This window comes from Cryptomeria japonica, chromosome 4 (assembly GCF_030272615.1).
Source record: "Cryptomeria japonica chromosome 4, Sugi_1.0, whole genome shotgun sequence".
NCBI classification, from domain to species: domain Eukaryota; kingdom Viridiplantae; phylum Streptophyta; class Pinopsida; order Cupressales; family Cupressaceae; genus Cryptomeria; species Cryptomeria japonica.
The window spans coordinates 51,843,147-51,858,002 of NC_081408.1; the positions used below are offsets into that span (position 1 = coordinate 51,843,147).

Here is a 14,856-nt window from a genome sequence, read left to right on the forward strand (position 1 = left end):
TTGAGAGGAGAGGAAGCCAGGCAAGACTAAGAAAAGGGTCCATACATTTTTTTGTCTCTTTGAGATAATGTAATTTATCATGATGTTTGAAAGATAACTAGATAATTATATAGATTAAATGATAAATAATTATAACAAAAGTTTATTTATGAATAATAAGTTAAAATAACTAGTTTTAAAGTTATTTTTTGTAAATAAATTACGGAATTTAGCATAAGAATATAATGGCTTTAAAAAGCCATATTGTAATATATTAAAAAATATATTGAATGTATGAACTCAATATTAGATTTATTCCATACTTCAATGTAATTATGGTATATTTTATTTGCAATTTTATACTATTTATCTTCCATTTTCAATAAAAAGAAAATGAAAAAGGATAATTTGGGATCCTAAGATAAAGCATTTATATTAGAAAATGTAATGTAACAAGGAGGATGATTTGAATGTGGATGAGGATTTTCCTTACTTCCGCTAACAAAACTCTCAATGTGTCATGTTTTTTCTCAAGTTTATAGGTAATGAGTTATTCACCATATTGTTAGTTGAGAAAATAAATCAAATGTGAAGGAGACAAAAATAAAACCTTGAAATAATTAAGTGGATGTTAATTGAAATAAAAAAAACCATTTTGAGAACTTGACATTTCGAATGTTGGAATACATTGAGGGAAAATGAAATCTTGAAACTAGAGTTCCATTAAGGAGGATGCAATAGTCAAATATCTTCAAAAAGAAATGGGTGAAATCAAAATAAACGTATCAAAAGTGGTAAACTTGAATAAATTTATGCTATTGAGAACTTATCCAAGAGTAAAAAGATGATCCATGAAAAACTAAAACATCATAAAGTAAATCGAAAGATGGTCCTGATGTAATAATCAGATAAATCAATATTAAGGGTAGTGAAAACTAAAAGAGGTGGATAAGGACAACATTGCCTCATTGGAAAATAAACTTAAATATTTATAGGAGCAATGGGATGTGGTCATTACTTTGAATGAGATGTAATTTTATTTGTGTTTTTGTTGATTCCTTATTTTGATTCTCTTCTATCTATTGTGTTTATGTTGTTTGAACTATTTCTACTATAGTTTTATAGTATTGTCATAGGATGGTTGTTGTTAGATAGTTATTTTGTTATTTTTCTATAAGGGTTGGGCTCTCCAAATAGTCTCACAACCCACTCCCTTTAATTTCACTATATATTAAAAATACTAAAAAATATTATGTAATTTAGAAAATTTGAACAACTCATGACTATTCAAGCAAACATTTAATTGCAATGAAGGTTAATAGATTTATTATTAAATTACATGAAAAAATTATCATCTCTAATTTTTAGGAAATTATATCAAGACTATGTCATCCTCAATTTTAATTACATAGTGATCATAATTAATTGCATCTAAGATATGCAATAATAATTTGCATACTATCATTGGGAGCATCAATTTCATAGTTACCCCTGAGCTTATAACAAAAGCCACTAGTTTGAAATGTGAAGGACAAAAAGTGGAAAAGAAAATTTCTAGGGCCTACAAAGGATTTCTCAAGAAATTATTTGAAAAAGGTGAAAGGCCAAAGGTTTTGGAGAACAACTATGATCGCTTCATCCTATCAACCTCATATACAGTGGTGAGTTTCCATGTTATGAAATATTTTACCTTGGAAGGGCTTTACTCTACTATTCATGGCTATTGTTTTTCAATTTTAAATCATATTTGTCATGGGGAAAACATTGAGTTGTCATTATATCTATTCACTTATTTGTCTACTAGTATATGTAAAGGTGCCTCTCACCCTTTACATCAAAGGTTAATTTATGTCCTTTATCAATTTTCCTTTGACCCCTACCCTCATTGATGTTTCCTATTAACCTATCATATAAACCCTAGAAAATTTGAGGAAGCCCCTTGCAGCTTAGTTCACATCAAACTTATTGAATTTAAACCGCTTCTTTCTAAAAGTAGGAAGCCTGAACCTAATCCTAAAGGTAAAAAGATTAAAAATCCCCCTGTTAATGAAACTCTAGAAGTTTCTCTTCTTAAAACTACTCTGGACAAAAGGAAATCCTCTACTTCCAAGACTAGCCCTTCTAAGGATAGGAAAACTAATAAAGGTCCCTCAAAACAAAGCATGACCATTGACTTAGATAAGTTAGTTTCTAATAACAAGGAAAAGGCCAAGTAATAAATTGAAAAATAGGATGGTAGCTCGGGTGAGAGATGCTTTATGCATCTAATTTCTAAAGACAATAAGATCAAGAATGTTATGAAGGAGGAAACCCCTATTTATTTTGAAGTTTGTGTGTTGGAAGAGAGTGTGGATCTCTCTTCTAATGATTATGAAGATGGGGATTTTCAAGATTGTGAGGAGGACTAGGTGGATGAGAGTGATGATAATTTGAAAGCCACTAATAAGCCTAGGGAAGAAGGTGCAAGGTTTGTTCAAAGTACCCTGTCCCCCATTTTTTCTGGTGAGGAAGATATTGGGCGTATTTCTTAGGATTACCCCTCTATGAAGAAAGAAGACAACATTGCCAAACTAAAAGGCCAAATTTCAAACCTACAGGTTCATGTTATGAACCTAGAAACTAGAGCAGAGGAATGTTGAAAAAGAAAAAGGAAGACGGGTATGGCTATTGCTTCTCTATGTGCCATTACTAACACAATCATGACAAAAGATGATATGGGATTCATATTAGGGAAGAGAAGGATTAGGCTCAAAAAGTCAAGAAATAGAAAGACATGGACTAGGAGGCTTGGCAAGACTAGATGGGGAGGCTCACCAAAAACTAAGAAATCCTTAATAGTATCTAATGCAAAGGTTCATTATGGAGTGTTGGATGTTGTGCCCTTTTTTTGTCTTTTTTAAGCTTATTGATATGGATTGTTCTGATAGGGTCTGAAGTTTGGTAGGGCTTAAGTGTATTAGCTATATAATACTCTTAAGTTCAATTCTCTGAACAATATGTTTAATGAGACCTACATGCTGCCTAAGACATTTTACTTTTTATTTAGTGGCTACTAGTGGTGTTTATTTAAGCTTAAATCCATATGATACTATTACTCTATGTTTATATGCTCTTATTTTGGATGGATAACCCTTTTTGGGAGGGGTGGATTTCAGGTATTAGTGTTTTTGATTACTTAGTTGTGAGCTAACTTCATTATTTTTGTGTGGCTTTTGGTTGTATGATGTTAGTTTATGTTTTGTTGTTGCTCTATTTTGTTGTTTATTTTTTGTGAGGGATTAGGGCCTTTTCCATTCTTAAGTAATAAAAAACAATAACTTCCACACATGTAGGAAAAATTACTAAGGAAGAACACATAACACTTTCTTTCAAACAAATTAAAATATTATGCTTTGAAAGATAATTAAATAAAATATAAATCAATCAAAAAAATAGATAGTTAATGTTCCCTCTCTAATCCAAAATTATTTTTATTTCCATTTGTATTTTTTTCCCCACAAAAATTGCTTCTTCAAGAAAATAATTCTTTTGGCATCATTTGGGAGACACATTAACTGAAGTACATTGTTAGCAAAATATTTTCTAATATTTGTTGTTTGGAAGATCAAAAAACAAAAACTACATCATTCAATAGATGGAAGACTCTTCATTACTTTCAAAAAAATGAAATGTGGACCTGATGAGGATGTTTTAACTATAAATAGTGTAAAACTATTATTGTTACACTTCAAATGATTGTGGACCTTTTTTTATGTGAGTAAAATAAACATTATTAGAATTTCTTTTTAAAAATATAATTAATTTTTTTTTATGTATATTAGATTCTAACATTTACAATCCCTTGTATTTAATTAGAGGAAGTAGTGAATATGGATGTCAAGACCTACAAGTAGGTTTCCATCATATATATTCGTACACACACATGCACACACAAGTTATAACAAAATTGATCTTTTATTATATTTATATTTTCAATGAGAATAAAGATACTTAATATTACTTTTTCCTAAAACTAAATACCCATTCAATAAAAAATTAACATAAAGGACTTGCATATTTTCATGCAATAATATATGTCCACCAATAATTTTTTTGCTAATTAATTAATAATGATACATATATTTTCATCAACTCTAATTTGCATGCTTCATAAAATTGTGACTGAGGAAGTCAATACATTTCCATACACAAAATTATATTTGTACAAATTATATTTGCCTATCAAGTACAACTTAATATATCTACAAAAATAATGGCAAATTCATCTAAGATTTGGATGAATCTTCTTCTCCAATACCTTTTGGCAATCAAGATTCCAAACACCCCCCAAAATCCAACAGTAAAACTTGTCATCCACTCGACATACCAATGCCATGGAATTTCTCCTTCTGCTTGAGTCTCTTGTTCTGGAAGATAAATCATGCTAGATTTTTTATTATCTCCACATTTACATGTCATATTATCAAGTGGGAATCCACAAAGACTAGGATTCTTAGAGAAATAGGTGGCAGAGAAAGTTGCAAACTGACCCCCTCTTGGGATGCTTCCACAAAACATGTTGTTAGATACAATAAAAGTGCTCAGGCTAGAAACTTTTAGCATGTCATTTGGAATGTTTCCATGCAATTTGTTGTTTGAAAGATCCAATGATTCTAACTGCTCTAGCATTCCAAAAGTGATTGGAATATTTCCTGTAAGATTGTTCCTTGAGAAGTTCAAAGTGTGTATACCTTTAAGATTTCCAATTTCTGAAGGAATGTCACCTGATAATTGATTTGCAGATAGATCAATGCAAGTTATAAGTAACAAAATAGAATTATAGTACATCAATTCTAATCCTTTGTTGATAACTTGGATCTCTTCTTTGTAATAATAGAAATAATCACTAGCATTTGAGCTTTTTACTTGTGGATGTGGATCCATAATTGCTGTTAAATTTCCCAGCTATGATGGGATGGCCCCAGTCAAATAATTATGTGAAATATCTAGCACATGCAATTTTGAAAGATTGCTTAATTGGTTTGGAATGTTCCCTTGGAGTTTATTTGACCTTAAAATAAGTATCATCAACTCGGTGAATTTTGATAGCCAAAGGGGTATATTTCCCACTAATAAATTATCACCCACATCTAAAATCTGCAAGCTAGAGCAATTATGAAGACTTGATGGCAAGTTTCCCTTAAGCATATTTCCATTCAGTTGTAGTGCCACAAGATAGCTTAAAATTCCTATCTGAGCTGGAATCTCCCCCATCAAATTATTCTTTCCCAAGTTCAATCTTGTCAAAGAAGAGAAATTAGTTAGTCTTAATGGTATTTTACCAGATAATCTATTCTTTGATAGGTCTAGAACTTTTAGCTGTTGCAAAAGACCAATGGTGGAAGGAATTCCACCACTTAGATAATTTGATGAAAATGACAAGAATCTAATGCCTTGTAAAATCTTGCCAATTTGCACTGGGATAACACCTGTAAAACCATTTTCTGATAGATCCAATAGTTGAACATATGAGGAAGATCCTGAAGGAATTGGAAGACAACCATTCAATTGATTGTTATGTAGATCTAAATATGTGAATGAATGCATGTAGATGGTAAGGGGTAGTGGACCTTGTAAATTATTATATGATAGATTTAAACTTTGTAGACTAGGTAAATCTCCTAGCCAAGGCGGAATGGTTCCCCATAGATTATTTTGGGAGAGATGCAAAACCTGTAATTGATATTGTGTTGAAAGGAATGGAGGTCGGATACCTTCAATATTACAAGAAGATAATGCTAAAATTTTTAGGGAAAATGGAGGTATCCATTTTGGGTCAACTTGGATAGTCAATTTATTATAAGAAAGATCAAGTCGAAGGTAGTTACTAGTACTTATGAAAGAATCAAGAGAAAAATTACCTTGCAAGTTGTTGGAATAGAGATAAACCGTTTCCACATGAGGGAGAAGTGCAAGACAAGTGGGAATTGTATCATTCAGTTGATTATCATCAAGATAAATACCTCTCAAGGATGAAATGTTACCCAATGAGGAAGGTATTTGACCATCGATTTTATTGTGGGAGAGATCTAGATAAATCAAAGATGAAAGATGACCAACTGAGAAAGGTATACTACCACTAAGCTTATTGCCATAGAGATCAAGTTCAATCAAAGATGAAAGTTGACCAAGTGAGGGTGGGATCTCTCCACTCAATGAGTTTCCTCCAAGATTTAGTGTCTGAAGACTAGAGATGTTGCCAAGGGAAGAAGGAATAATTCCTTCCACCTTTCCCATACCAAAGTAATACATTGGTTTACTCATATCAATATGGAGGAGGGAAGAAATATTTCCAATACAAGGTGGAATAATCACTGTTATATTGGTTTGTCTGAAAACAATTTTGGTCAATCGTGGACATTCACAACATAATATCTGACCTACATCTCCATTCAATGATGGGTTTTCAGACAAACTAAGCTCTTGCAAATGAGGCATATTTCCCAACCATGAAGGCACTATAGAACTAAGGTAATTTTCATCTAAAATAAGATGGGAGAGGGAGGTGAGGTTTTGGATGGCATTGGGGATGTGCCCTGATAGATAGCAATTGGCAAGGTTTAGGTAATGGAGATGATGGAGATGAGAGATGGTTGCTTCCAAATTCCAGGTTGTCATATTCAACACTACACCTTCAAGAGACAAATATCTCAGCTCTTGCAGCTTCTCCACCCACCTTAAACTAGAGTTAAACACTTCATTCCAAGCCAAGTTGAGGTGATTCAATGTGTGTACAGAGCCAACATCCATAGGAATCTCACCTTCAAAATTGTTCCTAGAGAGATCTAGATGCCTCAAATTTTGGAGACCAAATAATTCTGCAAACATTAAATAATTTAATATTAAAAATTAAAGAAAAATAGAAATCGGAAAAAGAAAGCAATCATTTATTATTATTTTCTAATATAAACGAAATATAAAATTATCATTAACTATTTAACAATTAAAAAAATTAAATAGAAACAAAATATCAAACACTAAATAATATTATTGTTTTTTATAAATATAAACTTCAAATTTTTTAAAATAGAAAATGGCTCAGTAGAAAAGTACCTTTGGGTAGGTGGCCACTAAACCAATTTCCGCTTAAGTCCAAATACTCCATGTGCTTTAATTGAAACAAAACTGGAACAAGTGTTTTGAAAATATAATTGTTGGAGAAGCGGAGTTGGATGACGTGGGAGGAGGAGTGGCTGCACTCAACACCACACCACTCACAACAATTGAACCCCTTCCATGACTCATATTTCTTGGCAGCGTACTCTTCCATGTATTTATAGTACTCATCCTTGAGAGCAAGGAGGGCATCTCTCTCATGTGGGAAGCATGAAACATAGCAGGTGGCAGAAACAGAACAACAGCTCATCACAATAAACAAGCACAGCATAACAGAGAATCTCTCCATTTTAACAACAAACTGATAATCTCTGTAGAAATGTTTGATTCAAAAATAATCAGACAGGAATTAAATAGATGCCAAACATAATTTAAAAGAAAATCAAATAGAGAAGAAAGAAATGAAGAAAGAAGAGAGAGGTTACCTCCACAACACAAGGCAGGAATGAAAGTGCGTGATAAAGAAGAGGGGTATCACACTATTTATAATGGTAAATGGCAGACAGCTGGATAAGTAAGGTGAGAGAAAGAGTAATATATTTCGTATAGAAGAAGAAATATAATTTATTTCCTTCATTCACTTGACTAGCTAGTAATGAGAGATGTGAGATGTATTTATTTCCTTGGGAGAAAATTCAAGTCTATGAAGGTTGGATCTTGGAGCAATGAAGCAGACATTGCTTTCCCCATTGAGATAGGTAGCTTGTAGGCAGTTCAAAAACCGATCATTGCTAGGAGAGCAGATATCATCCAGGGCAACAGACATTTCAGACTACGGTTAAACTATGGAAACCCTTATTCAAGTGGTAACCAGTGCCCTATTGACCCGCATAAGTGGAAGGAGAATGGTTTCATCTGGAATAACAAAGGTTGGTTTCGTAAGGCTAAGCATCCTGCATTCGAGGTCCCCCGATACTGGTATCCACCACCTGAACGTAGTTTTTCCGATGCAGCACTCGAGAGAGGCAATCCTCACACTGACTCTTCTTTGGCTCCCCCGCTTGATCACGACAATCCCCAAAAGCGGAATGGGCGCTTTAGGCAAGATAACTCAAAGGCGGACGAAGCCAACTTTTAGAGACCCAACTTCCGCCCTAACAATCGAAACCCTTGGTCAAACCAAGAAAGACACACTGACTTTCGAAGACCCACCTCTCTCCCTCAGCAAACCCGTTTTCATAAACTGGTAAGAAAAACCTCAAGACCCACCATCTTTTTGGATGAGAATAAAATTAATTCTGCTAGGTCAAATTTGCTTGAGTCTTGCCTTTTCATCAAGTGGGGTGGTGGAAAGTGGATTAAGGACAACTTTGAATCCTAGTGTAGAGCACAGTGGGGTAAGGATATTAACATTAATATCCTTCTGAATGATTTCTATATGATTGAATTTATGAGAAATAAGGATAAATGACAAGCGAAGAATAAAGGTCCATACATCTTAGATGGCATTGAAGTTCACACCATTGATTGGTAGCCCAATTTCAACCCTTGAATGTTTGTATTACCGGATAGCAAGGTATGGATAAGATTATATAATTATCCCTCAGATTATTGGCACATTGATGTCATTAAGGATATATGCAAAGACCTTGGAACCTTTGTATCGATAGATGATATCTTGGAGGATAAATTATTGGGAAGCTTCCTCAGAATTTGTATTAGTATGGATCAAATCACCAAGATCCCCAATGAAGTCAAAATTATTGGGGCAGGGAAGATCTGGATCCAAAAGATTCATAGATAAGATCAACTGCATATTTGTCCTAAATGCTTCTCCTTAGATCATACTAGTATCTGTTGTGATGTTTCGGCTATGATTCAACGAAGTTATACCTGTATGCAATCTCCTATTAAGGTAAATCTGCAACCGGAACATCCTATTGCCTTTGACACTGGGGAAGATTTTTGCAACAACTCTCTAGACAAGGAGAATGTCCCACTAACGGAAGCAACCCCTTTGATCATAATTCCTCCCTCCTCTGGTCAATGCGAGAGTCAACAAGATCTTCTCACACTTTTGGAGAAGACCAAAACCCTATAGGAAGACATTGAATCCAAGTTAGCGGATTCACTTCCACCCTCCCCCTTTGTGTCCAAGAGTCAACCAGTAATTGAAGATGGCAATCTTCTCTCTCCGGATATGGAGACTAGTAGTATGAGGGTATGTGCAGGATCATGGTGTGCCAAAACAGGCCCTTAAGTGGCAATGAAATTTCAAAAAATCAGAGTTATGCAACTTGACATGAAAAATTGAATAAGTTATGAACTTTATTTTTAAAATATGTAAGAAGAGAATCTATAGAAAATTGAATTTTGTTTCTAAGCTACTAGTTGTTTTTTGAAAAAAAAAATCCTATTTGATGAAAATTTCAAATTTCAATGCAGTGGTACAAAAATTTCAGGAAAAAGATAAGAAGTAGGTGTATGTCTGACCACCCTAATCACAATCAAATCATAATATTTTTTTATAAGATTTATAATATAAGTATTAGACTCATGTCCGGATGTGATACATATTTTTTTATAATTTTTTATAAAGTAAATAATTATTTATGGTTTTTTTACTATAGTTTTTCAGAAATTCAGAAACTCCTATGTCTGACCACCTTAACTTGGTCAAAACCTTATGAAATTCAATTTTTTTTAATTTTTCCCTATAGTAGATGAATCATAGGATGTGACGCATGTTTCAGATTCAAAAAATGTTATGCGGTTTGAAAGTTATGAGTATTTTTCAATCAGTCTATCAATCAAGACTTTTGTCAGAATTCAATTAAAAAATAAATAATAATTATTTATTAAAGTCAAAATAAGACAAGCCTTATATTGTTGGAAAGCTAAGAACATCCTTAAAAAACCCTTTTCGTTTTATCAATTTTGGCTATAAAAAAAGTCATCAGCGACCAGTGTAAAGTCTAGAAAATCAAGGAATACTGAAAAACATGTTTTTTCAGTTGACTTTCCAGGCTTGTCACTTCCAAGCCAAATCCCAAAGCAAACCTGAACCAAAATGTGGAGGAAAAAATTTATATTTTAAAATCGGATATCTGATAAAATCAGATATCCGATTAAATCAGATATCTGATTTTATTGGATAAAATCGGATATCCGATTTTTGAAAAAATTTAAAAAATATATTTTAGTAAATTGGGCATAACTTTTGGGTTTTATATCGAAATTTTGATTTTTTACAGTTGTTGGAAAGGTAACTAAGATATTTATGATATGGAATAGGTATATTTTCAATTATTTAAAAAATAATAATTATAATTCATTTAAATTCATCCTTCATTTTTAAAACATAAAAAACTCATCACTTTTTCATATGATTTCCCTATTGCATGAATTTTTGTAACAATCATCTCAAAATAAACTAAATAAGTAATTAATTAATAATAAAAAATTTATGAATTTATTGAGTTCGAGAAATTTTGATAAACCATGTTATCTATGTTTGTTCCTTTCTCCACCTCTCTCTCCTAAACCTATCACTCCACCTATTTGTTTCTTCCTCCCTCTCTTTTGTACATATTTATACATCTCTCTCTACACCTATATCTCTAACTATCAATGAATACCTCATTAAATCTCTCAGACTCTACAAGATTCTTATATTTCTACCTCTTCATAATTTCCTCCTCTATGTCACTCTCTCTTCCCTAAGATTTAGACTAGTCTCTCCGCATTTCCTTCTCATCTCTAGCAACAAAATTCATAGGGGACAAGGAGAGGCATAGGGAAGTATCAAAAAAGGAGAGGGGGAGAGAGGTGAGAAGGAGAGATTAATTGGGGGGAAGAGAGAGTGTGAGAGAGAGAACTATAGGTAATTAGGTGGAAGGTGAAGAGAGAGGGAGGGGGTGATTGCGGTGAAGAGAGAATGAGAGGGAGAGTTTGAGATTATTAGGGGGTAGGAGGAGAGGGGGAGAGGGGAAAGCATCAACAAAGAGAGAAGAGAGATGGGGACAGAGGTGAAGAGAGACATAGAGAGTAATTGGGGGGTGAGTAGAGGGGGAGAGGGAAGTATCTATAAACCCATAGGAGGAGAGAGGTGATCGAGGGTAATTAACGAAAAGAAATAATGTGAGAGAGAATATGGTGTCCTAAAGGGTCATATGGTGTCTCATGAACCTTTAGGACACCATATGACACCTTAGGACACCATATGATGTTGTTATAAGTCTTATGGTGTTCTAAGGGGTCATAAGGTGTTCTATGAGCCTTTAGGACACCTTATGGTGTCATTAGGGGTCTATGGTGTGTTGAGGGGTCATATGGTATCCTATGACCCCTTAGGACACCATATGACCCCTTAGGTATTTTTAGGGGTCATATTGTGTCCGAACAGGTCATATGGTGTCGTTGGGGGTTGTATGGTGTCCTAAGGGGTCATATTGTGTCCTAGGGGGTCAGAAGACATCGTATGACCCCTTAGATACCATATGATCCATTAGGTTTTTTTAGGGCTCATACTATGTCCTAAGAGGTCATATGGTGTCCCATGACCCTTTAGGACACCATATGACCCCTTAAGACATCATATGGTGTCGTTATGGGCCTTATGGTTTCCTAAGGGGTCATATGGTGTTCTATAACCCCTTAGGACACCATATGACTCCTTAGGACATTATATGACCCCTTAGGATACCATACGATACCTTGGGACACCATATGATGTTGCAAGGAGTCGTATGGTGTCCTAAGGGGTCATATGGTGTCCTATGAACCTTTAGGACACTATATGACCCATTAGGTGTCATCGGAGGTCTTATTATGTCCTAATGGGTCATATGATGTCATATGACCTCTTAGGACACCATATGCTTGGGAGACTATATGGTGCTATGGGTCGTATGGTGTCCTATGACACCGTAGGACACCATATGACCCCTTAGGATACCATTTGGTTTTTTCATGTATTGTATGGTTTCCTATGACCCCTTAGGTGTCATTAGGGTTTATTTTATGTCCTAAGGGGTCGTATTGTGTCCTAAGGGGTCATACGGTGTCCTATGACCCCTTAGGATACTATATGACATCGTTAGGGGTCATATTATGTCCTAAGGGGTCATATTGTGTCTTATGACCCCTTAGGACACCACATGGTTTCGTTATGGGTCGTATGGTGTTCTAAGGGGTCATATGGTGTCCTATGATCCTTTATAACACCATATGACCCCTTGGGTATCGTTAGGCATCATTTTGTGTCGTTAGGGGTCATATGATGTCCTATGACCCCTTAGGATACAATATAACCCCTTAGGTGTTGTTAGGGGTCATATAGTGTCCTACGACCCCTTAGGACACCATATGGTGTCATTTGGGATTGTATGGTGTGCTAAGGGGTCATATTGTGTCCTAAAGATTCCTAGGACATCATATAACCTCTCAGGACACCATATGACCCCTTAGATATCGTTAGGGGTCATATTGTGTCTCATGACACCATATGACCCCTTTGGACACCGTATCGTGTCATTATGGGTCTTCTTGTGTTCTAAGGGGTCACATGGTTTTATATGACTCCTTAGGATACCATATAACGCATTAGGACACCATATGATGTCGTAAAGGGTCGTATGGTGTTCTAAGGGGTCATATGGTGTTCTATGGGGTCATATGGTTTTGTATGACCCCTTAGGACACTATATAACATCATTAGGGGTCATATTATGTCCTAAGGGGTCATATTGTGTCTTATGACCCCTTAAGACACCACATGGTGTCGTTATGGGTCGTATGGTGTTCTATGGGGTCCTATGGTGTTCTATGACCCCCTAGGATATCATATTATGTTGTTATGGGTTGTATGGCCTCCTAAGGGGTCATATAGTGTCCTATGACCCCTTAGGACACCATATGACCCCTTAGGAGACCATATGGTGTCAATATGTGTCGTATGGTATCCTAAGGGGTGATATGGTGTTATATGACCCCTTAGGACATCACATGATCCTTTAAGACACCATATGGTGTTGTTAGGGGTCGCATGGAGTGCTAAGGGGTCATATGGTTTCCAATGACCCCTTAGCACACAATATGACCTCTTAGTACACCATACAGTGTCCTTAGGAGTCATATGGTGCCCTATGACCCCTTAGGTTTTGTTAGGGGTCATATTATGTCCTAACGGGTTATATGGTGTCTTACAACCCCTTAGGACACCATATGACCCCTTAGGTATTGTTAGAGGCCATATTGTGTCCTAAGGATTCATATGGTGTCTCATGACACCATATGACCCCTTAGGACACCATATCATGTGGTTATGGGTCTTCTTGTGTTCTAAGGGGTCATATGGTGTTATATGACCCGTCAGGATACCATATGACCCCTTAGGAAACCATATGGTGTTGTAAAGGGTGGTATGGTGTCACAAGAGGTCGCATGGTGTCCTAAGGGGTCATATGATGTCCTATGACCCCTTAGGATACTATATGACATTGTTAGGGGTCATATTATGTCCTAAGGGTAATATTGTGTCTTATGACCCCTTAAGATACCACATGGTGTCGTTATGGGTCGTATGGTGTTCTAAGGGGTCATATGGTGTTCTATTACCCTTTAAGACACCATATTATGTTGTTATGGGTTGTATAGTCCTCTAAGGGGTCATATGGTGTCCTATGACCCCTTAAGACACCATATAGTGTCATTATGCAATGTATTGTGTCCTAAGGGGTCATATGGTGTTATATGACCCCTTAGGACACCATATGACTCCTTAGGACACCATATGGTGTCATTAGGGGTTATATGGTGTGCTAAGGGGTCAAATGGTGTCCTATGACCCCTTAAGACACCACATGGTGTCGTTATGGGTCGTATGGTGTTCTAAGGGGTCATATGGTGTTCTATGACCCTATAAGACACCATATTATGTTGTTATGGGTTGTATGGTCCTCTAAGGGGTCATATGGTGTCCTATGACCCCTTATGACACCATATAGTGTCATTATACATCGTATGGTGTCCTAAGGGGTCATATGGTGTTCTATGACCCCTTAGGACACCATATGACTCGTTAGGACAACATATGGTGTCATTAGGGGTCATATGGTGTGCTAAGGGGTCAAATGGTGTCCTATGACCCCTTAGAACACCATATGACCCCTTAGGTATTGTTAGGTGTCATCTTGTGTCATTAGGGGTCATATGGTGTCCTATGACCCCTTAGGACACAATATGACCCCTTAAGACACCATATAGTGTCGTTAGGGGTCATATGGTGTCCTATGACCCCTTACGACATAATATAACCCCTTAGGTGTTGTTAGGGGTCATATTGTGTCCTAATAGGTCATATAATGTCCTACAACCCCTTAGGACACCATATGGTGTCGTTAGGGGTTGTATGGTGTGCTAAGGGATAAGATTATGTCCTAAAGGTTCCTAAGACATCATATAACCCTTTAGGACACCATATGACTCCTTAGGTATTGTTAGGGGTCATATTGTGTCCCAAGGGGTCATATGGTGTCTCTTGACACCGTATGACCCCTTAGGACACCATATCATGTTGTTATGGGTCTTCTTGTGTTATAAGGGATCATATGGTGTCATATGACGCCTTAGGATACGATATGACCCCTTAAGTGTTGTTAGGGGTCATATTGTGTCCTAACAGGTTATATGGTGCCCAACAACCCCTTAAGACACCATATGGTGTCATTAGGGGTTGTATGGTGTGCTAAGGGGTCATATTGTGTCCTAAAGGTTCCTATG

The 14,856-nt window shown here is 35.8% G+C and overlaps 1 protein-coding gene across 1 annotated transcript; it reads right to left on the reverse strand.

Annotated features, from left to right (window-relative positions):
• Nucleotides 1-4,923: 4,923 nt before the first annotated feature.
• On the reverse strand, nucleotides 4,924-7,576 carry LOC131874882 (receptor-like protein kinase). The gene is made up of 3 exons (XM_059218820.1): nucleotides 7,560-7,576; nucleotides 7,072-7,445; nucleotides 4,924-6,836 (listed from the first exon to the last, which is right to left on the reverse strand). Exons 2-3 carry the CDS (start codon nucleotides 7,421-7,423, stop codon nucleotides 4,924-4,926), a joined length of 2,265 nt encoding a protein of 754 aa, XP_059074803.1. The 5' UTR covers nucleotides 7,424-7,445; nucleotides 7,560-7,576.
• Nucleotides 7,577-14,856: the final 7,280 nt, after the last annotated feature.